General features: G+C 43.1%; 1 protein-coding gene across 5 annotated transcripts in view; it reads right to left on the minus strand.

Moving 5' to 3' along the window:
• The window catches only part of CTNNA3 (catenin alpha 3), a 410,743-nt gene that overhangs the window by 19,341 nt on the left and 367,219 nt on the right, over positions 1 to 24,183 (minus strand). For all 5 annotated transcript variants that reach the window (XM_074544396.1, XM_074544398.1, XM_074544395.1 and 2 more), the window contains one exon: positions 3,878 to 3,983. In XM_074544396.1, coding sequence (XP_074400497.1) covers positions 3,878 to 3,983 — 106 coding nt within the window. The remainder of the gene's footprint in view (positions 1 to 3,877; positions 3,984 to 24,183) is intronic.

A 24,183-nucleotide genomic window follows, 5' to 3' on the forward strand; every position in this document is an offset into this window, starting at 1 on the left:
GCAACAGGGAGCTATAAAAATCACATCAATCCTTTTTTTTCACATAATAGAAATGCTACAGAATTTAGTTGTTAGTAAAAGGCAACATGTGAAATACTCCACTAAAAAGTCCAAATGCTGCTCAGGAAACCAATGCTCATGTTTGACTGGGTACCAAATTCCTGAAGGGCTTATCCAGTTTGGCCCAAATTCAGAGAACAGTTATTTGGTTGCCCAGAGGAATGTAAAGTTTATTTTATTTTAAGACCCCAGGAGTGCAGGGCATAGGAAACCTGGCAAAACAACAGCTGAGAAAAGGAATTTGAAAATACCTTCAAGATTAAAAAAAGCCACCACAATGAGAAAAGAACTTTCTAAGTTAAAGAATAACTTCCACAGCCAAAAACAAAAATCTTTTAAATCTTCTTTTAACAGAAGTTAAAAGCTTTCTAGCCATGCAAGCAGTGAGAGGATCATACTAAGACTATCTGTAACAGCAGGAACAAAGCAAGATTCTCTTTACTAAATTTGACACCTACCTAGCAATACTTCCAATTGTGTTCACCATAATTGGAAGGGCTTGCCTTGGCCCATCTTTTGATTTGGATTTTTCTGGTTTTAATGCATATAATGTAATGTAAAACTGCATCTAAAATCCAAGCAGCACCTGTAAGTAAGGAGTGTCCTTCAGATGCACAAATCCCAGGGCTCAGGGGGCTCCTGGGTGCCAGCTGTGTGCAAGCTCTGGGTGAGGACCTAGGCAAGGAGCTGGAGTGAACCCAGTAAATGGGTTACAATAACCTCAGTGATGTCACATTTCCCAGCAGCTCTGAGGGGACACACGAATTATCACCACTAGTGGCTCATGAATACTTTCTCCTCACACTGATTTGCTCATGTTTCTAGGCTGGAGTCGTTGTATTAATACAGCTGAAATCTTTCTTTCATAGAAGAAATATTTCAGTGAGAGTGGATTCTCTGTCCTAAAACCAACAAGAATTTATGATCCTTACTCAGCTTTGGCTTTGCTATCTCATCATTTTCTGCAGTGTATCAGTGACAGATTTGAATTTTAATCAGTAATAGATAAAATCTTGAAAGCAGCTGTTGTCCAGTGCTGGAAGAAAGTGTGTTAAGATCAGGAATTGGGGAATTCAGACATTTTACCAATTTTTTCCACAAACCTGATCACAACTGTATAGATACAAACTAGAAATTCTTTGTTACCTGGAATTCAGAGAGACACGGGACAACTACTAAAAGACTGAGGTTTCTTTCTAGACAGTAGGAAAGCAAGCACTGAATATGAAAATAAAAAGTGAAGGGAGAAGAGAGAGCACGTGAGGGTGTGGAAACAGTGACTGTCCTGTGCTGCCCTGAACCTGAAAGGCAGCCACAAAGGAAGAAATGCTGCAGCTGTGACACCTGCACTGCTCTGCTGGTGTGGCACAGCCCTCAAGAGACCCAGCCAGCCTGGTGAGGAGCTGCAGGGCTGCTCCCATGCCACTGCAGCTCCCCTAGGCGAGCTGCTGAGTTACCCTGCTCTGCTGGGCTCCTCTAGGGGAGGCTGAGCCATCTAAAACTCCAACAGAAATAAAGCACACCTTCCAGCTCTAACACTTGGCATTTCATGGTGATAAGTAACTCGTAAGAGTTACTTAAAATAACTTCAAATAAAAATTAAATGCACGACCAAAAATCACCTTCAAGCTGCAGATTTGCAAAGGCCAAAACAGCCAGTGTTAGAGGTGGGGGGCAGGGAAGGAAATACAGGAAAAATGTGGATTCTGTGACTCTGCAGAGGGTGGAGAACAAACTATTCTGGAGCCAGACAAGTCTGTCCTTCCTAAGCTGGTGCTCAGAGCCCAGAGCAGCATAGCTCTGTGCCAGTGCCTCCATGCTGTGCTCCCACAGCTCACCTGGAGCAGCTGCTTTGCTGCTGGGCAATTCCCCAGCTCCCTCAGGAGAGGATGAGCCTGCAGCTCTGCCCTGCTGCCTGCACAGCTGCTGCCTTTGCCTGGCACAGAGCTCCTGCTCTCCACAGGGGCTGGCCCTTGCTCTGCTGGATCAAGAATGGGAAGGAAGGTGGCACACAAGGACCTTTCAGTGAGCAGTGTGCAGGCAGCTGGGGGGGAGCACAGCCAGGACAGGTGACGTGAACTGGCCAAAGCTCTTCCACACCAGTTCCATGGAGTGCCATGGCCAGCATGGGGGACTCACCTGGAAGGGGCTGACTGCTGTTCAGGGACAGGCTGGGCATCAGGCAGCACATGCTGGGGAATTGTGCTGGGCATCCCTTCTTTCTCTCTGGTCTCAGTTCTCTCTCCCCCTCTCTTTCAGCATCAATGCTAGTACTACTACTACTACTATTATATTTTAAATTAATAAACTTTTTACAACTACCCATGAGGTTTCCTTTTTTCCAGGTTCCAGGAGTAGGTGACTGAGCAGCTGCATTGTACTCAGTTGCCAGTTGGGGTTAAAGCAGAACAACAGCTTTTTATACAACTATTTATATACATATGCCTTAATATGTTAATAATTAATTAATTAATTAAAGCAGCCATGAATATATATATTTTTTAAATGTGTATCTATATACATGTTCATATATACTTTATGTCTAAAATGTTGCAATCAGAGCTTAAGGGAGCTCACAAATATTCAGACACATGTACAAATGCATGTGCAGAGGGATGTGTGTCCCTAGACACATGTGATGTATGTACACATCCCTTTCAGGTGTACATGAACAGACCATGAATATATATAGTACGAGTCTTAGTAAAATATCTGTATTGTACATTGAATATCTGTATATAGGCCTTGCCCTGATAAGCCCTGGTTGTTTTTGATGGGCTGCAGCTGCGATGTCCTTAATTGAGCTGCAGCTGTAGCCAGTGAAGATAACTGTGATAAAAGGGGCTGGGCATGGCCAGTCAAGGAGAGCTGACAAGGAGCTCTGACAAAGAAGGAGCAACAAGCGGGAGAAGAAGTCACAACTGAAGAACTGCCCCCAAGAAATATCACCAAGAAGGTATGAGACTTTAGAACTATGTTTGTGACAGTATGGGACTTTAGAAATACAACAACAAGATTACAACATCTGGTGACCCCAACGTGATGGAGATAAGCAGCCTGAGAGCTGTGGAGGCTAAGACAGCCTAGAGCTGTGGAGAAGCATGGCTATTGAAACAAGGAGCTGTGTTGGATTATGGCCTTTGAGTCAAGAAGCTGTGGGGAAACATAGCCTTCGAGTCATGGTAAATATATGTGTTGTGCAGCCAAGGGCTGTGGTAGAATATATGTAGTATATTGTGTCCATCTAAATATGTTTCTGTAAAAAGGGGGAAAATATAGTAGAAGCCCTAGTTGTATTGTATTGTACAGTCGAGAGCTGGGAAAATAGATGTATTATATAATTATAAGTGGAATATGTAAAAGCTGTCTCTGTAAGTAAATGAAAAGGGGGAAATATAGTAGGAGTCTTAGTAAAATATCTGTATTGTATATTGAATATCTGTATATAGGCCTTGCCCTGATAAGCCCCGGTTGTTTTTGATGGGCTGTAGCTGCAATGTCCTTAACTGGGCTGTAGCTAGTGAAGGTAACTGGGATAAAAGGGGGTGGGCTTGGCCAGTCAGGGAGAGCCTGGAAGGAGCCCTGACTAAGAAACAGCAACAAGCAGCAGAAGAAGTCAGAGCTGTGAAGAACTGCCCCCAAGAAGTATCACTGAGAAGGTACAAGACTTTATGGGACTTTAGAAATACAACAACGAGATGACAACAGATCCACACAGAGAGGAGTCTGCACAGGGAGGCTCAGACAGGAGCTGAGCTCCTGGGAGGTGCTGGGGTGTGTGAGGCTGAGCAGGGCAGGCTCCTGCAGTGCAGCTCACCTGGTCGGCGATGAGCCGCGCCAGGGCGTCCATGCGCGAGCCCGACTCCGAGATCACCTTGGCGGCATTGATGACATCGGCCGTGTGCTTCAGAGGGCCTCTCCCCCTGCAGAGAAGCACAGACAGACTAAATCACAGGATAAATCACAGCCCTGCACACTAGGTGCAGAACAACTCAATTAAACAAAGCAATAATCCATACACAAGTGACAGTAATTAAATCCTCCCTCAAGTGTTTTCATGTCCCACAAATTTGTACTGTTTGGCATCAACAGGATGCAGAAGCACCAGAAAGATGTTATAGTTTCTTCATATTGAAAGTACAACCCATGCCAAATCCTGATTTTAAGACATTTCTTGGGCAGTTTGCTATTCCTAGAGTTATATGAGGTTCCTTTCCGTTCCATTTTCTAGTAATATGTTCCAAGGAAGTTCGGCTCAGTGTATTCTGAGAGCCATTATGCATATCTGGTCAGAAAAATAGCAGGGTTGGTTTAGTTGGGGTTTTAAAAATGTAATTGGCGCACCCACATACAAACAGAGATGTATGAACAGGGCTGCACATCAGCTTACATGTGCCACTCAGAACACAGATATGCTGTATCAGAAAAATACTTCCCAAACAATTAGACAATTTCCTCAGAATTTCAGTCTAGGAAAACAGCCAAATTCTTGTGAACAGTCTGCCAGAAAGTCAGACACTTTCTGTATGTCCCCCCTCCCAAGCCCAAAAAGCTGCTTTAATTACAGGAGAATGTTTCTAAGAGCTAAGAAGTAAAATGTGACTACTTGAGGCAGGAAGTATGACCACCCTTTTCTTCACATTTGCTTGAGCCTCAGTCTCTTTAATGCTGAAACTCTTCACCTGAACTAAAATCAACACTTAATTGTACTTCATGCATGTATAAAGGGAGCAATGCTGCTGAACTCAGCAAAGAAGAGATGACATGGACAGTTCAAGGCATTGCTGCTTAGGTAGTTCTTGAACCTGCAGCAGCTTTGCTGACATTTGAAGCTGGCTTTGAGGGTAAAGTTCTCCAATTAAACCAGGAATTTCCTTGTACCCTCAGAGATCTAATGGGAATGAAATAATTCCACTCCAAAAAATTACTTCAGAGAAATTAAAATGAAGTGTTACTTTTCCCCACAGATATGGCCACCCTCAGAGCCACTAGAGGAGCACTCAACAAGGACTGTTCTGGAGATTTCTGCCCCACAGGGCACCTAATGCACCAATGATTCAAGCTCTCCTCTACAGCCCCTAAGAAATGTGGGTTGTGATGTCTCTGAGCTTTCAGCCACAGCTCAGTCTTGACATAAATGTTAAATACCCAGGAATGCCTGAGCCTTGTGTTAAAATGAGCTGAATCCCCAGCACATTAAGAAGACAAAAAGAAAGCTCCTTTGCTACACCACCAAGGACTGTCTGTGCTCCTTTTTTAACCTTCATGTAAAATCCAGAGCCTTTGATACAAAGCAGAGGCTTAGCTGCCTTACGGTATAGCATAATAAGCCATTAGTCCCAGTTTATGATGCTGGGAAATTCTGAGTGTTCTGAAAAGAATATTTGGGAAAGTACACCAGATCTGCTGAATCACTGCCCAAATGGAAGAAACAGAGGAAAAAGAAAAAAAAAAAAAAAAAAACAAAAAAACAAAAAAAAACCCACTAAAACAGGATGTTAGTTCAAGTGTAAACACTAAATTTTGACCAAGTCATGTACTGATTAGAAAGACAGTCCCTATAGCATTCCTGTACAAAGCCAGAGGGGTTGTTTCAGTGTTTCAGCCATTGGTCTGAACAGGAGTCCCTGAGGCAGAGCTGCTGGGAGAACAGCAGACAGCACTGAGGTACACACCCCAGTAAAAGCCCACACAAAGCCTTCCTGCAGCTTTCCCTGTTTTGGTAAGGCTGCAGCTCTGTGAGGGTTTCCATGAAGGAAGCTTGGACACACTGGGAAGCTGAGCAAAAAGGATGATTACATGTCATAAACATAAGGAGAGACAGAAGGGTTCACAGCCACAACAACCTGGAGCTTTGGAGGGGGGCAGAGGAGGAATGCTGAGCAGGAGAGGCTGTGGGACACACGGAGAGCCCTCGAGGGGCTGCAGGGCTGAGGTTCAGAGCTGCGCCCCTGGAGGGGCTGTGGCACCCACGCTGCCAAGGGGCGAGAGCAGCCGTGCCTGCTCTGAGGGTGGGATCCTTCCATCCTCTGCTGAGGGCTCTGCAGTGCTGGGATTTTATCGTTTCAAATTCATCAAAGGAGTTCCAGGGGTTTGGGTGAATAACTACCAGGTTCAATGAATGCTGCCTTCAAATGACACCAGTGCAGCTGTGCACTTTGTGAATTCCCACTTCTCCTGATTTAGCACAAACTCAATAGATTCAGAATGCCACTAACTCAGATTAACTCCCTGAATCCAGATGTTAGAGACACATAAAGTCTATTAAATCATCTAGGTTGTTTTCCCCAGCCACTGCACAGCTTCCTAGCAGTTTTATATGCACTTGGATTTTTTTCTGATAAGTCTGAAGCATAAAAAAACACTTTACTTGAAAGGCAATGTTTCCCTGAGCTATCCATCTTACTCTCTGGAATGTTTTTCCAAATATTTAGGTCTTTCCCTGTATCACTGTAACAGCATCCCTTTCCACCTACAGATCTACTCCCTGACCCTCCTCCACTACATGCTGAAGCATCCCAAATCACAGTGGATAGTGCACACCTACATGCAATAGCTCATGCACCTACAGCTGTTCAAGAAACAAATATAAAAAACCTTTCCACCAACTACCATCTGCTGGTCAACAACATCACAAAATTTCTCCACTGTGGAGTCTTCCACCTGTTCCCCTAAAGAAATTCTAATTTCTCAGCTATGGAAACTGTGTAATATTTAAATTTTTTTTCAAGTCAGCTTTAATCTTACTGTTCCTTCCCTGCTTCCAGTCTCTAATGTTTAAGGCCAAACTTCACCTCACACACTCAGTTACTGACGTTCGTCCCCAGTGATTTCATTGAGTTCAAAACCTACCACAGCAGAGCCTGGATTCATTGCATGGAGAATCTAATGCATCTATTTTCCTCACTATTTCCAAGCATAAAGCCTTACAGGTTGAGCAAGCTGACAACACATTCAAGGCAATGAAAAACAAAGACAAGACAACAAGTACTATACTTACAAGCAATTATATCTCCCCAAGGTAGTGATGGATTGTTACTGGAGCTCAAATTAGCTACTCTATCCAACAACAAAACCAGGAGCACACCATAAATAATATATAGAGAGACATCCAGCTAAGTCTGACATGAAAGAAAATGGATTATTTCCTTCGTACAAAGAAGGAAATAATTTCCTTATTTCTTTCATACAAAGAAAGCCATTTGGAGTATCTCCACAAAGGTATGGGAGGAAAAAACCCAACACTTCACCTCAGTATTTCTTGAAAGGTACAATCACTCCAGGAAAGAAGTTGGACTGTGTTAATTAGCACAACACCAAACGTTTTGGGTAATTGTGAAAGAGAGCATGAAGCCTCTCAAATCTCATTGTTCTTGCTCCAAGCCAGGATGAACCGAGAGCAACTCCATCCCTGTCTGCCTAAACTTAACCACAGCAATCTTGCAAATATCAGTATGGGGCATTTGTTTTCCTTCACACACGTATTTCACTCTGAAAAGCACTGATACTGGTTAATTCTTACAGTAATGAAAACTTCTACTTCACCTCCAGAACATTTTTGCCATCACCTTCTCCAGAGAGAGAAGAGAAGAGAAATTCTTCTGTCCGCAAGCAAAGCTGGTGCTTCCCCCTCCATGCTGTGCTCCCCTCAGCAAATGCTCCACACTTGCCCTGCAGCAGAAGCAGGCACAGGGAGCTGCACTGAGCAGTGGCTGAGGAACTCACACCCCAACACAGGGACCCATTTCACAGCCCTCCAGTGTGAGCTGAAAGCTTCAGCTCCAGCCACAGCCCCCTGCCCACAGGCACTCTCTGGCCCTGAGCTCCAGGCTGTGCCATTGTGCCATCAGGCCCAGCGTGTGGCTCAGCAGGTCCTGACACTGCCACTCGAACTGCACAGGAGGCACGACTGCAAACACTCCTAACCCAGCATCGTCTCTCTTGCTGTTCAAACCTGAGCAAACCTGTTCAGAGCAGGATCAGGTCTGGCAATCCTGGCCAAAGCCAGGCCAGTGCCCACCTGAGCAGCCCCAGCCTGGTCCATCTGTTAGGGCTGAAGGAGGCCAAGTGCTGGCAAGGGCTCCTTGGAGGGAGGACTGGACAGGGACATTTCCTGAGGTGAGGAAGGTCAGAGCTCCTGTCCAGGTGATGGAAGTGTTACTTCAGGTACATGTTTGTCCTGAGGAAAGTGCATTACTTACTCTGCAATTGTATAAGGTACAGCCAGTTATTTACTCACAGAAAGACACTCCTACAAATAATAATTACCTTTTATGGACACTATTGTGGTTAGTTAATTCAGTTGTCCCCACATTCCAAGGTACCATTTGTACCTCCCCAAACACACTGTGTGTTTCCTCTTTCTTCTGCCTCCCACTGCTGCTCTGCAAAGCACATTAGTACTGCCATGGTAGGAAATCTGGATTCCAGTCTCACATTCTGATCTCTATTCTGTGAGCTGTTCTGAAGTTTGTTTTTTGTTTTATTAACCCAGTGATTGTGTGCAGTCCTGAGAGCAGGGACAAGCAAGCAGGATTCACATCTCACTCATTACAAATGCTCTAAACTTACTGAGTCAATAATTTTCTCGTGCAGATCACTTTGCCTGCCCCTCCCAGCTGAACATGCAGAGTTTTAGATGAAATCTGTCAAGGGCTTGGTGTTCAAGGAAGAAATATTACACTTTTTAGAATTGTGGCTATAATCAAAAATCCCTTTTATTACACGTGGTTGCACATCTCTGTAAGTTACATCTACACAAACAGGAGGCAGCAGAGCTCCTCAGGAAATGCACATGGCTAAAAGGTAATTGAAGATGGTACAGGTGGATCCCAGAGCTAACCTCCGCCAGTTTGTTACAGCTGTAGACCCAAGAGCAGGAAAACGCATGATATGAAAATCTTTCTGTTGCTGTCTGGCTGTACAGGTTTGGAAATTACAAGATAAGAACTCTTAATGCTGGTAAAACTAAGTAACTGAATTAAGGCCAAACCCCCACTTGACATTTACAGGTGCAATGGCTGAAGCAGGTCTATTCCTTAACAAAATTAATGTAATAAAAATGAAAGCATGGTGAGATGAGAAAAGGGCACAGTGAAAAAAACATTCAAAGGCATGAAGTAAACAAACATAAACTCATTGTAATAAAAAGTATTTTTTAGGTAGAAATACCTTTTGTGAGTAAAGGAATTTAAGACTTATGAAAATATCTGGTTTCTAAGGACCCAAGAATGGGACAGTGGAGTTCTGGGCAATGAGAACACAGCATATAACATGTATCTCTCTATTCTGGAAGTGAAAATGGGTTTAATACAGAAGTTTCTCTTCCTTGCTGCCCTCCTGCACTGCTAATACATGGGGTCTGCATCTCCCTCCAAGAGGAGTAAGGGACAGGAGGTCTGAAAGCCCTGGCTTTGTACAGCAAGAGCAGGGTAACACACACAAACCCAACCTGAGTATTTTGTAAAGTAAAAAAGTTTGTAAAGTCTGTTCTGGGCTGGTACCTTTTTGACTGTGCACAAGCCAGCCCCTGACCTGGTGCCCTTCCAAACCTCTTGGCAGCAAGGGCAGCAGAGCAGCTGCCCCTGTTGTCTGTCAGTTCCAAATGGTGTCTGCTGAGGGCAAATAAATCCTATCCATTTGAAATAAAACAAAAAAAAAAAAAAGCAGGCAGAATGTAACAGATATGAGAAACAGCCCAGATGATTTTTTAAGAATAAATATTGTCCGACTAATGGAAAACAAACATTTATGGCTTCTGGAAAGATTAGAAACTGTAAATACCATGTATCTTCAGGCAGGGTCTGAAACCGTCTCCTGTTGCATTTTTATGATCTGCCTAAACAATACATGGAAAACAGATGAAGTCACTGCTAAGGAGAGGCCAGACTTGGAAGAGCACACTGCAAGAGGGACTGGTTGTCAAAGGGCCACTGCCACAGCAGAGGGCAGAAGGGAAGCAACCTGGTTTCTCTGCCTTGGTGTTGGAGCTGCTCAGCTCTTTATTCCTGGCTTGGGTAAAGGGAATAAAGAGAATGCTTAATGAACTTACATTTGATACTGATGTCAAAGAAGAAGGAAGTAGGCTAGGAGGTCAGATTTGGAATTACGAATTACCTGAGGAAAGCTGGAAGGAAAGGTAGATGCAATAAAAAAAGATACCCTCAGGTCGGAAAATCAAACATAGAGATACACATGGAGAGTCAGTCCCTACACAACAGGACAGTAAGAAGCACTGAGTTTCAGCAGATCACAAATCCATCAGGAATCAGCACCAGCATGCTGCAGAAGAAGAGGTAATGGGAAATCTAGACAAATGACAATACAGAGGAGAAATAAACACTTCTCGTCTTTTTTACAGTAACGAGGTGTCTGTAGGAGAATTCCTGCAAAGCTGTAAACTTTGTTTAGGAAAGAGAAGACTGAGTGCCAACAGAATGGATGAGGTTTGGGTTTGCTTCTATGCTTCAGCTCATTCCAGGAGCAGGCACTGAGCTCCTTCTGGCCAGCAGCAGTCACTGGTGCTGTGCACAGGGAGCTGTGCTGTTCTTGTGGCACTCACACAAGTGACAACAAGGTCTGGAGCAGCAGTGACACCCTGCCCACCTCCAGCTCCTGTCCTGTCCAAGGGGCCACCCTGCTCCTGGGAGCTGTACTTCCAGACTCTCCCCTTCTCCAAGGCAGAATGATAATACAACTCTGGCTAAAGAAATAATGAAAATGAAGACCAGTGCAAAAATCCATGGGATTAGTTAAAGGCTTTAAACCTCTGTGGCAGTGAAATGGGAATTGAAAATTACTGTTATTTACAGCAATTTTTTAAGATCAATACAACTTTCTATCAGTCCTATGATTCTTTCTTTTTCTGCTCTGCTATCTAGATACTAATTGCTGATCTCACATTGTAGTTTTCTTATCTGGGTCATCCTTGTCTCCCCAAGCCCCCTGTCCTTTCACCAGCTCTACAAAACAAAGCCAAGCTATTATTTAGAAGACTTTGCTCTACGAGTGACCCAGTCATTTGGTTTTGTTTCTCTTACTTGCTGTACTGTGCAATCCAAGACCAAAATACAGCTACCAAAAATTTTCTCAGTGCTTCATACAATACAGAAGCAGATTTTTCAAAGTCCATCCTCACCAGTTCTGCTCCTGACCTCCCCATGCTTTTCCCAGAGCTGGCCATCTCTCACCTGTAATGGGCAGCAGGTCTTCACCATGACAAACACAATGCCCTTCGTCTGTAGCACTGCTTGGAGAATGCATTTGAGGCTACATAAACACAGAAGGAACCTTTTCCTAATGATCCCTGAGTTTTCTTCCTCTCTGCTTGGATAAATGAAGTCACAATCCAGTTATTTAAACATGACAAGGACAAAAAGGAGTATTTCTACACTCCCATATTTTGTCAGCTGAATAAAGTTTGTTAGAGCAATCCAGGCACTGCAAACTTGGCTGCATGGTCAAATATGAGCACTGCAAAAACTGTCACTAGAATTATTTCTGGTCCACAGTTTTAAAAAGCATAACCAGAAAGGAATTCCTGCTTCAGAATGTAGTCCCATATAGCAGAGCATTGCTGTACCATCCTGATCATATCACTTGTGGAACTGAGACACCCTGATATCATTCTGAGGGAAAAATGCTGATACTACTTGAGTAGTTGCTGATAATAATGTTACCTATCAGGGATGCTTCAGAATCTGGAACTGCCTCTTAAAATAATATGGAAGAGAATACAAAGCAGCAGTCAGGTGGAACAGAGGAAGGTATGTCAGGAGAGAAGCTGTACCTGCAGCCCGGGAGGCAGAGGAGCAGCTGAAATTTTGACTGTAAGTTGTTAAATCACAATTCTGACAAAACTCATCACAGCAACAACAGAACGTGGGCAGCAAAGCATCAAAGGGATACAGGTCTGACTCTGATGCACTGAATATTCATGTGTGCAGCAACCACACACAGCAGTGCCTGCATGTTTACATACACTAGTTATAGAGATGAAAATCAAAGAATTGTGCCATCTTCCCACACTTACACTTGTGCACACACAGACATTTCCCTTCACTTCTACACACCAAAGTCCATGTCTTCTCTAAGACATTTGCAGCTCTCTTGCAACCATGAAGAAATGTGTTAATGAAAATGTGTAATTTCTGTCCAGTTGAGACCAGCCACATATATTAAAGAACAGAACGCCATATAATGAAATACTTTAATCTATATATAAAATAGATTACATATATTATACATAGATTATGTATAAAAAATAACATTATCAAATTGTCATTGTGATCTAAAGATAAAAAGCACTTCACAAAGCTCAATGTTGTTGCTAAACTATTTAATCAGTGGATTTTACACTGAACTAAAAAAAAAAAATGTCAAAAGCCTGTAGTCATGAAAAAAAGTGGAAAGAGAGGAAGCTGCTGTCCTGCAGCTGGTCTCAGCTGGATTTAAACTGGACTTTGATGATGCATCTTACCAAAGATGCAAGAGAATTCCAAACATCCAAGGGTGTCCATCTGTGTGCACAAGTCAAAGTATGGCATGTCTTGGGTTTTCAGCTCTGTAAGCACATATAAACATAGAAATACTTCTACATTTGGCACTAGTTTGTTAAAAAGACATTAAATGATAATAAAAGCAGCAGTTTGTACAAGATAATGCACCTGGATAAATCTGATTATCCCTTCTGTGGGTAGATGGCATCCATGAAGCTCAAGTTTTGTTCCAGAGGACATTATTTACAGCTGTAGAAACTGTAATCTGGTTTCCCCAGTTTGCAATTTCCCAGCCACTATTTCCTGTGCCACCAGAAATGTATCCCCAGATTTCCTATGATCTACCTCTCACAGCCATACACAAACACCATTAGTGCAAAGTGAGGGAACACCACAACATCTCAAGTGTTGTGCCACCTCCACCAGGCATTAACTGTGTATGCCTCTCACCTCTTTTCACTCTCATTATCCCTCAGATGCTTCTCCATCTCCTTCCAGATCCAGCTTTTCAAAGCACACTTTCATTTCCAGTCACGGACTTTGATTTGGATGCCTGTCATTTTAATCACTATGCTACATACCCACAGTTACTGTTTCAGTGACTGCAGGAGAACTCTCTGCTATTTGCCTCATCAATCTGCACTCTCCCATTTTTTTTTTTCTGTCATGAACATAAATTCCCTGGAGATTTTAACCTAATACAGGAAACCACCCAAGGGCCTCACAGCCTGTGTTTCAGGGATTTCTGCACTCTCAGCAGCAGCAGCAACTGGGTTCTGAACAAGCAACATTAAACTTGTGAGCACACGTCAGGCTTTGAATGCAGGGCCCTCTGCACTCTGAGCTGGGCTGGGAGGGGACAGTGCAAAGGACACATCAAGGCTTGTCCTTGTCCAGCAGGCCAGGACTGCCATGGTACCTGTGAAAAATGCATGTACTTTATGATTGGCTTTTTGCAAATATTAAATGAATATTATATGTGTTGTGTTAGAAAGTAATGCTGTATTAATTCTCTTAAGTACTGTGTTAAATATAGTTTTAGGTTATAAAAATTGTTACAATAGAAACTATGCTATGTAAGATGCTTTGTTTAACAGAAAGGGCTTGCAGTGAGATAGCAGCCACAGGACACCTGAATCTTTCAGAGAAAGGGAATTTATTGCCTGCTTATCAAAAGAAAAAAACTTCTTCCTGCCTCGAAGGTGCTGTTAGGATTAGAGGGAAGAAGTTGATGAAGACCAGACAGAATTCTGTGTTTGAATGGAATTTATGCATCATGTATGAAGTGAATGACTATGCAACAGGCTGTTGTTCTTAAGGGTTAATCCTCTGTTAATGGGTTTCCTTTTTCGGGCTCGTGAAAAAAAAGGTACCCAGACATCGGTAACTCTTTGTTTCTATTGTCTCATATTGTCCAAATTGTTATTACTCTAATTGTGTTACTATTCTTTTTAACCATTTCATTACTATTAAACTTTTAAAAATTTTAAAAACAAGTGATTGGTGTTTTTCACAGTACCCCTGGGCACTGCCAGCCTGGCTGCAGGGGCACTCCCAGCTGGCTCCTGCAAGGCTGGCACAGCAGGCACGGAGCTGTTTGGCTGTGTGCAGGATGTCTCCAGCTGACCAACTGCAGCTGCACACATCTGCATCCTCCCAAAGCACACAGGTGAACTCCAGCCCAGCCAGCTGTAAGGAATCTGCAGAGAGCCCTGCCAGCTTCTCACTCCTGTGGGCCACGTGCTGAATTTTCAACAGGAGGTAGAAAAAGCAAGTCTTAAGGGCCTGGAAGGAGGAAAAAATGCCACAGGGGAGGTACTAATGACACAAAGTAGGGGTGTGAGTGGTACAGGGCAAAAATAGAGCAATGCCTCTAAAAGAGGTCAATACTGTCTTCTAAAATACTCTGGCTATGGTGTAACCTTTATGAAATGAAACATTCTCCTTGCTTTTGAAAGTGTATCTTTTTGGTTCCTCAATAACAAGAAGCAAATAGATTGTCTGAATATCACAAACAATGTATTTTCTTTAAAAAATCCAGCCACATCTACACCCAGACTATTTCCTTAACCTTTCAGAGCATGCCCTGCAGCAAGGCCTCTTCAGCAACTTTAACTCAGTGAATCCCAAAAGAGTTTATGGCTTTATGACTGCTGTACTATCATTTTTAAGGTATTTATTCCTCAATTGTGTCATTTTAAAAAAATTACATTAACAGAAGACATTACCTTTTGGAATTTCCCATCAGAGCACAGACACTCATGAACGGAGTTACAGGAGCCTGGCTCCGGGCCATGCTCTTGGGGGAAATCACCTCTCTAAACCAGTCTTGGGTCTCCCCAGAGCCAGCAGCATCCTCAGGTGGACGTGAGACCTCCCAGGACATCCCTGTGTCCCTCAGCTGGTCCCCCACAGCCCGTGCCTAACCCTGCACTGCTGCTCACGAACCAAAGTGAGGGATCCCCTGGCTGCAGAGAGGCACTGGGGCTGTCCCCAGCCAGCAGCTCTGTCCCTGCACTCACAGCCACTGTCCCAAGGCCATCCCTTGCCTCAGGGATGTGTTATGAATAAGAAGCTTGACTAGGCCAATATTCAAGCAGCAATCAATTTATTAATTAATATGGTAAAGTATGAGCAATACAGCACTGGGTACAGTGGGAGTTTTCCCTCCAACTGCACACCGATAATTGATGGTTACAGGTATTTATAGGGGTACTCATCAGTTTTTTCCAGCAGTTTCTATTTCCAATCTTTTACTCATCAGCAATTTTTATTCCAAATTATTGCATCACAATTCTATACACTATTGTGATTTTAATGTCTCAGGATGTATCTCAAAGGAGTATCCCCAGATGGTGACGGTCCAGTTTCCCAAAGAAGACAAATCCCATCTGGAGGGGTCCAGCTCCCCAGATGTGTGTCCACCTTTTAATTGCAGAGACTCTAAATCCCATACCAGTGATGTCCAACTTCCCTTTGGTTGAAACCATAAATCCTTGACGTGATGTTCATCTTCCTTTCTCAAGCTGTTTTTTTCTGCTTCAATAAGGTGTGAGATAAGCAAATTTCCTTTATATATATTCCAAAGCTATAGTTTCAAGGATACAAGTAATATTCTAAAATTATACCTCAAAAGGTTATTATTGCAGACCTTTTTATGGATTAAATGCAAGCAAAAAGCAACATCTTTAACACCTTAATTCCAATGCTCCTAAATCAACCAGGGTTAACTGCAAACAAAAGATAGGTTCAAAGGCCTTTTTCCATGCTTTATTTTCCTCAGTTATTACTAGAATTCCCAACTGTCCCATTGTCGGTGTCCACACATATCGCAATCACAAGTACACACGTTGCCTGTTTGTACCTGACACCAAACACAGCTTTGCATCTCACAGAGGCAAAGGCCACAGGGGACAACACGTGCAATCCAACGAATGGAGCAATCTGTTCTCTGAAACACCAGATTCTCTCTGAGAACAAGGCAGGGATGGAGCACAGGGTAGGACCTGACCTCACTTGTTCAATGGCATGTACAAATGAGCAGAGAGCACTTTTCCCCAGCCTCAAGCAGGTGAGAACATTTCTGCATGTAGAAAATGAACTAACACAAAATATATCCATGCAATTTAAAAACAAAAGCTACTTGGCAGATGCATAAACATCTGAATTCAGAAAGTCCAAGCTAGAGGTTTCCTGGTGCCAACAACCTTCTGGACAAGAGTTGTAAAGAATCCTAATTAGACCATCACAAACACAGAAGAAAACACAATGGTGCACTTTACTTACCCATGGAAAAAAAAAATGTAGACATTGAGGAACTGACTTATAAAGGATTTTTAGATTTTTCAGCAACTAACAAAGAAGACAGTAAACTGATTCTCCAAAAATAAACATTGAAAAATGGAAACTCTGAGAAACCTGACACAGGCACAGTGCTGGGGGTGTGAACACAGCTGCTGAGAGGGCTTTTAACACAACTAAGCTAAGAGCTGGATCAACAATGCAGTTTTAACTCTGAACCCTTCTTATCTCAATTTTTTTCATTCCCCTTGGCTATCTCTTCAACCACAGTTATTAAAAAAAGTCTCATCCAGATCTCAAGAACCACAAAACTGCTCAAAAAGTTGTGCTGTTTGGATTACTTGGGGGGAAGGGAGGGATTTTTGAGGCTCAAGACTCCACACTGGTCATGTCTCCAGGCATTTAATATCTAATCATGAAAGCCCAAACCATTCTACCCTCCAATCAAGGTGATTGAAGTGCCAGAATGAAGTCACTGGGGTCACCTCTGCAAGAACTGACAACAAAGTATCTTCCCAAGCAAAGCAGAGATCCGAGAGGCTCCTCTACCCACAGCTCCTCAGAAACAGCCATTTTAGGGAAAAAGAAACTTTTATTCCAAGATGGAGCAGAAAATGGCAGAAGAACTGGCAGAAGTGCTGGATAGCAGTAGGGTCACAGGCTGGAAGGGAGGCCAGGCTATGGCTACATAAAAAGATGTATTTGGTTAAAGGGATATTACATTATGGCAAAACTGTCTTTCAGAGTGTCCATCTTGTGTTTTGCAAAGAAAAAAAATCACAATTATAAAAGATTTTGTAACTATGAGAAATGCTTTTTAAATTGGATGAAGTTTAAGATGCGTAACATGGGAATGGAAGAATTTTTTGGAGTTAGGGAAGTTTCTGGTAGTTAAACTACTGTATCTTATCTATGATAGCTGCATTTATCAAGTTTTCAAGTTTCATCTCCAGCAAACAATGGCAATTTTTGATTGCCAGACTGGGACATTTCCCAGGGGGAGTCATGAAGCTGAGCCATTCATTATAAACTCAGCAGCAACTAGAATTTCTGGAGCCTACTGAACCTAGAGAGGAACCAAACCAGGACCACCAGAAGCAAATGCTGCCCCAAACCTGTAATGGTAGGCTCCAAGTTGGTAGTGGAAGATAGTAAAACTCACCTTTCAAAATTAGTTCATTCCACTAGCAGAGTAGTATTTTAGAATTTTTCAGAAAACTGTCCTCACCCCATTTGTTCTTTTTTTTTTTTAAACAAACTTTCAGTGTTGCCAACTGAAACTAATGGCATGATCTATAATATAATTAAAATATTTTGTAGTAAAAAAAGAACAAAGTACTCATAAAAAATGTACATTTTATGTTATATATGCACCTAGCACATCTGCTATGCCACTGGGACAGATGTTTATTAATATGGATATCAGATCATATTGCTAGACTGCTAATGGCTCAGTAATCTATCTTCTAAATATCACACAAGTTTCTGAATATATGCAGAACCAATTATCAAAATATTTCCAAAAAATCCTGCTTTACTGCTATGGCCTGTGAAAAGCACCATTAACTTGCAGTTTGGTTTCAACAATAGGGTACAATAATTACAACATGTTGTGTTTGTAATAAGTATGTTGTATGAAAGACTTAGAGACACTCCCTCTTAAACAAAACTTCAAAGACTCAGAATTAGAACATCTCCCCTCTTTTTGTCATAGAACTACAGACCATGTCCTTACCTGAATTAACTGGCTTGTAGTGAGTTTAGTTAGACAATTAGACAATTCAGTTAATTATGGAAATGTTTGGCTTCATCTGAACATCACTGTTTTAAGATTTTTCAAACTGTACAAATAATGATGGTTTATTAAATTAAAGATCCTAATATCCTTTTCTAATATGCCAGCACTTAACTACTGATGCCTCACCCTCACTGTGGACATACCCTCTCACCAAATCTCTCATTTCTAAGCCCTCTCAAAGGTATGGATAAAGTTTACTTCAATGCAAGTTCACTAAAGAGGAGAAAGTACCTGGCTGTAAAATGCAAAGAGGAAACTACTTTCAGAGTAAAAATATCTACTTTGCATAATGACACAGAACAGTCTTAGACTGCAATGCATTTTCTTTGTACTTCATCAATTTGATATGTGCCTTGCTCACACTTTGGGAAAAACAGCAGGCAAACAAATTCTCATTGATATGGTTGGCTTGGAGTTACCAACAACCCTGCAGTACCAAAGGAAAAGAGTTATGGTGTTCCCATCTTCCCACATCTCCCCCACTTTCCATGGGGGGCTCTGCTTACATAAACAGAGTGTTACGTAGAGACTGTGTGAATGAAATGTGTATTGTCAGCTCCAAGCACTCAAATATCATGAGTCAGGCTCCAAAATACCACAGAACCTGAATAAACATCAGGAGAATTGAAATAATACATCTGCAGTTCTTTGTACTTCCTTTCTCTTTTCCAAGTCTTCAGGGGTCCTATTTTCAGGATTTGCTCAGCAACCATGAAACTTAATTAAAAAATGCTGGGGGTAGGTGAGTTTCTCCCACAATAACATATCTCCAGTGCCAAGACAAGAAATAATACACAGACAAAGATTTTTAATCATGTTCTGAGTTAGAAGCATTGATGTATTATATGAGTCTAAAAAAAGAGCAGTTAAAACATGCAAGGTCTTAATTTCTGTCTGCTCACCAAATGGCAGTGAGGAGAAGCTCTCTTGCAGCCACACAGTGGTGAGAGGTAAGAGGCAATATGGCAGGAGAATATTGGCGCTGGCTAGAATCTACCACTGATGCCAAAAAAAACATCCCAAAACAAAACAAAAAAAAAAAAAAAACAGAGCAAAGACTTCAGAAAAATTAACATAGGTGCTGTTTGCTAGAATAAGCCTTTGGCAGGCAGCCCTGTCTCTTACAGTGCTGTTCAAAGCTTACATCACTTTGCTTTCCTCTCCAGCATTTTAAGAATAAGGAATTTGCTACAGACTGGCAATTAGAGAGCATCCATCACTCCTGCTGCAGAACACTGGGGTGGGGAAGGGATTTCCTTCCCCACAGTGATGCAAGAACTCCCCTGCTGAAAGGCCTGGCTGAGAGACTGCCCACTGCAGCCACAATTTAGGGCTTACAGAGATCATTCCTTACTGTTTAGGACTGCCTGATGCAACCTCAGCAAGAGAGGCCATTCTTGATTGCACTAATTAGGTACTTTGAGGTCAACAAAGAAGACAGGAGACGTTTCTGAAGGGACACACAGTTTCTGCAGAAGATTATATTAACACAACTGACACAGTTCAGCCAGGCAAGCTACTTGGCATCAGCATCTGTGTCACTGCCACTTTGCTGTGTCAAGACAAAGCATTTGAAAACATGTTTGGCAAAGGCTCTTCAGTGAATAAAACATTTTTTCTTGTATTAAGGAAGGCAAAATTTCCTAGGATGGAAAGGGAGAAGGGAGCATTTAAGTTGAATAAAACATGCCCAAAAATAATGTGGCAGTCTTGAACAAAAACACCACTTCATCTGATTTTTCCATCAGTATTAAACCACACTTTTTTTCTAAGGCCTAAAATTATAGTGGCAGCTTGTTTCCTCAAGCCTACAGGATTTAAAGTTGAAGAGAACTTCTGGAATAAGTTATTGCCTTGGCAAGGAATGCAGTACAACAGCTGCTTGTTCACTGAGATCATGACAAAATCCTGAGGGTTTCTGCTGCTGAGACAGCAAAGATGTGAAGAATGGTCCTGAGTAACTTAGTGAGGACTTCCCTCTGCAACATCCCCATGATCATTCCTCCTCCCACCCTCCTTCTGTTTGGTTTGCCTACTGTCAGAAGCTGGGGGAGACCTCACCTGAGTGCTTGTCCCTTGGGAATGTGGGATGTGCATTCCCAACCCAACAATGGGCTGCTGCTCAAACACCAGCCACATGCCACCAGAGAGCCTTGCCATCCTGGGGCTCAGCCTGCTCCACTGTGGACAACAACTGCTTTTGCAGAGAATCTGATGGACAGGTCTGGAAGTGCCCTTTGAGAAAAAAAGTGAAAAAAATCCCACAGCTAGTTTAAAAAGATATAGGAAATGAAGGAGAAGTAACTCATTGACTCTTACTAATCCAGACTGAACTGCTGGTTCCAAAAGGAAGGTTTTGGCTGGTGCAGAGGAAAGCTGCAACCCTGTGTGGGAAACAGAACATTCCTGACATGGGTAGAGTGCAACAATTAATGTGGACAGGACCTGCCCATGCATAGCCCTGAATACTTGGAAATGCAAACAACATGTTTCAGGCATCCATGCAAAATGAAAGGCAATAGTGACTGGATGCTTGCAATGCCCCTTCCAGCTTCCAGCAGCAGTAATCCCTTGGCAGCAGCTCCTTCCTGCCTTTCCTGTTCTTCCCACACCATGCCAACCCCTCGGTGTAGCACAGCACTGAGCTCTCTCAGTTCCTGCTAACAGATGTCCAGCATCTGGTGTGTGCAGCTCCTGCCTTCCTGTACAGGCACTGAGAGCCCTTTAAGGAAATCACTTCTGGAATATTCATGTTATCCTCATCTGCTACCTCTGACTGGCCCACTTGAAAAGCAGCGTCAACAGAGCAGCAGCAGTAATGAAGACATTCCAGAGAGAGAAACAGAATCATGCATATTCCAGTACAGAAACCTTGAAGCACTAAATTAACTGGGATCTATGATCTGTTTATAACTACTCAGCAAAAAAAGTTACTTAAGAGCAGAGCATTACCATATGTCTAGCAATTACCACAGGCCCATACACACCAAAGAGGCTTCTCAGCCATTACCCACTGAATATGCTGCTCTGCATAGATGATTCGGCCAACAGGAAAAAGATGTTTAAACTAATGAACAAAATTGAAAATAAACCACTGCTTAATGCCAAAAGTAAGTCAAAGCTGTTAGTGTAAACGGCTGAGTCTTCTCTTAATTTTACACCTAGCTTCCACAGCTTGCCTTCAGCTCCAGGGACAGACAGACTGTCAGTACAGCAACAGAACTAGTGATCAAGTCATCCAGGTGGGAGTGGGAAGCTGATCAGAATGCTGAAAAGCAGGAACTACATTTCTGTTTCCTCCTTCTCTGACAATGCACAGATCAGAAGCACACTTTCTCCACAAGAACACTCATTCCTGGGGCAGGCTAGAGGAAGAAGTATGCTCACAACACCTCTCCTGTTGCATGGCTTTGCAAGGGTTCCTCAGGATGAGAGAGATAGACGAGAATCTTGGCTTCATCATCAGAAGGCTGGATTTATAAATTTATGATATATAATACATTAAGACCATACTAAAAGGAATAGAGGAAAAATGTTCAGAAGCTTCTAAGCTAAGAATAGAATAGGAATAGAATAGGAATAGAATCACAAAGTTCTGTGTCCAAGCAGAAAACAAGGACAACTCTCCCGTGAGTGGTCAGTAAATCCAAACACTCACAGAAGACCAATCACAGCTGCACCTGCTGCATTCCATAGCAGCAGAGAACCATTGTTTACATTCTTTCTCTGGGGCCTCAGCTTCCCAGAAGAGGAAAAATCCTAAAGAAAGGATTTTTATGAAAAGATGTTGGTGACACCTCTCCCCTCCTCCTTCACAGGTCTGGTTTTATTTTATTTATTTTCCTCCTTGGTGTACTGAGGACCTCTGGCCTTTCCATCAGTCTAAAGAACCTCAATAACAGTGCCAGCTGCTTCTTTTAAGGCAGCAGTAGAGGTGCCTGTGTAGGGATGATCTCAGTGGTCTGCAGCAGAACTATGACTATGGAGCAAAACAATTTGCTAACCTTTATGAGCAGCCAGCCCAGTGTGAGGTGCTGAATGACACTGCCAGTGCCCCCTTAAGGACAAAGACAAGAGTTTTCATTCCCAAAAGCAGCAAAACAGCAGCTGCCAAAGGCACTGAATTGAAAAACGTTCTATATAGCCTTGGAAGAAGGAAGTGTGAAAACCATTGGCAGGCTATGCAAACCGTGAAAGGTCCTGGTTTAATTAAAAAAGTTTGGAACAGACTCCAGTCATAATTTCAGCAGAAAACAGCAGTTCAGCACTGTTTCTGTTGTTCACTGTGCTCCCAAGGTGAGCATTTGTGCATAGTTTTTCTCAGAAGTATGTGTACTCCAGGAAGAAAACTAAACTAAAATATTACTAAATAAAATCAATTATATAGGAAATACAGTAAGAGTGTTTGCAACCCTGCAGCTTCTGGGAACAGTTATATTTTATTTGATGGCAACTCCATGGCCTGACTCTTGGCCATAAAGAAACCAAAGGTTCTCTCTCTGTGGAAATGATTTCCTGTGGGTTGATCACTCAGAGAGAAGCAAGTCAGACATTCAGGAGGGTGAAGAGAGGGATGAGAACTAATGCAAGAGAAGTGACTCTGGAAAAACAAAAGCCTTAGCTCTCTGAAATAACCATCCCTTCATCTGCACAGAAAAGGGTGACTACAGCAAGTGCTGCAGTTCTCAGTCTAGGGAGGAGGGGAAAGCAATAATAAAATAATGATTTCAGAACGACTGAAGTAATAAACTTCAGTAGAGAAAATTCTAGCTATACTTCTTCTCCCCAGCCTAGAATGTACTGCAGGCATGCTAAACAACCAAAGCCAGATACACAATCTGGGGAGCCTGCAGCTGATTTGGGTACAGCTGGGTACCACATCCACCTGGTTTTCAGGGTATGCTGTGCCCTCACCTCACCTACACAACGACAGCAGACACATGACTGATCTCCTGTAAGCAAAACTTCCATTTGAATCAACATTAAACTCACAGGGAAAAAAAAGTAACTAATATTTTATGTCAAATTTCTGGTTTGTAATTAATTCACTGCTGTGCCTACCCTTCCAATGAAGGAGCTGATAACTGCAAAAGTTTCCAGTCTTATTTCTTGGAAGCCCTCCAAAGGTTTAAGCTTCTAACTTCTGCTAATTAATTCAGGAGGAACCTGAACATATGGTGTTATAGCCAAAAATATATAGCATATACAAAATATAGCAAATAAATCCCATAAAAATAGGCCTATATTTTAAAGGGTAAAAAGCTGGGAGAGGTGTTTTGCTTTTTTAATGACTGCTTCTTTATTTTCCTAGGAGACATTGCTGAGGGCTCTCACCCAACAACAGCTTGAGCAAAATAAACATAAAAACAAGACTTGCACAAGACACTGAAGATCAAAGGCAGGTTCCAAGCCGTGCCTTTGGAGAGTGCTACAAAACTGTCATTGTTATGAGTTCCCTGAACACTGTCCTGAGGACAGAATGCCAGCTCATCACCGATCACCACCTCATACCCAATCACCCCAGGGGATCCCGGCTTCCAGCCCTGCTGTGCTCAGTGCCACAGCCCCAGGGCATCGGTGACCCTCAGGGCTGCCCAGCCCGGAGCCCTCAGCCCTGCACAGCCCAGAGCACTCAGCACTGCCCAGCCCAGAGCCCTCAGCGCTGCACAGCCCAGAGCCCTCAGCCCTGCACGGCCCAGAGCCCTCAGGGCTGCCCAGCCCGGAGCCCTCAGTTCTGCACAGCCCGGAGCCCTCAGCGCTGCCCAGCCCGGAGCCCTCAGCGCTGCCCAGCCCAGAGCCCTCAGCGCTGCCCAGCCCAGAGCCCTCAGCGCTGCCCAGCCCGGAGCCCTCAGCGCTGTACAGGCCCCGATCCATCAGCGCTGCACGGCTCAGAGCCCTCAGCCCTGCACGGCCCGGAGCCCTCAGCGCTGCACAGCCCAGAGCCCTCAGCGCTGCCCGGCCCAGAGCCCTCAGCGCTGCCCGGCCCAGAGCCCTCAGCGCTGCACAGCCCGGAGCCCTCAGCGCTGC

This window comes from Zonotrichia albicollis, chromosome 7, assembly GCF_047830755.1.
Source record: "Zonotrichia albicollis isolate bZonAlb1 chromosome 7, bZonAlb1.hap1, whole genome shotgun sequence".
In the NCBI taxonomy this organism is placed as follows: domain Eukaryota; kingdom Metazoa; phylum Chordata; class Aves; order Passeriformes; family Passerellidae; genus Zonotrichia; species Zonotrichia albicollis.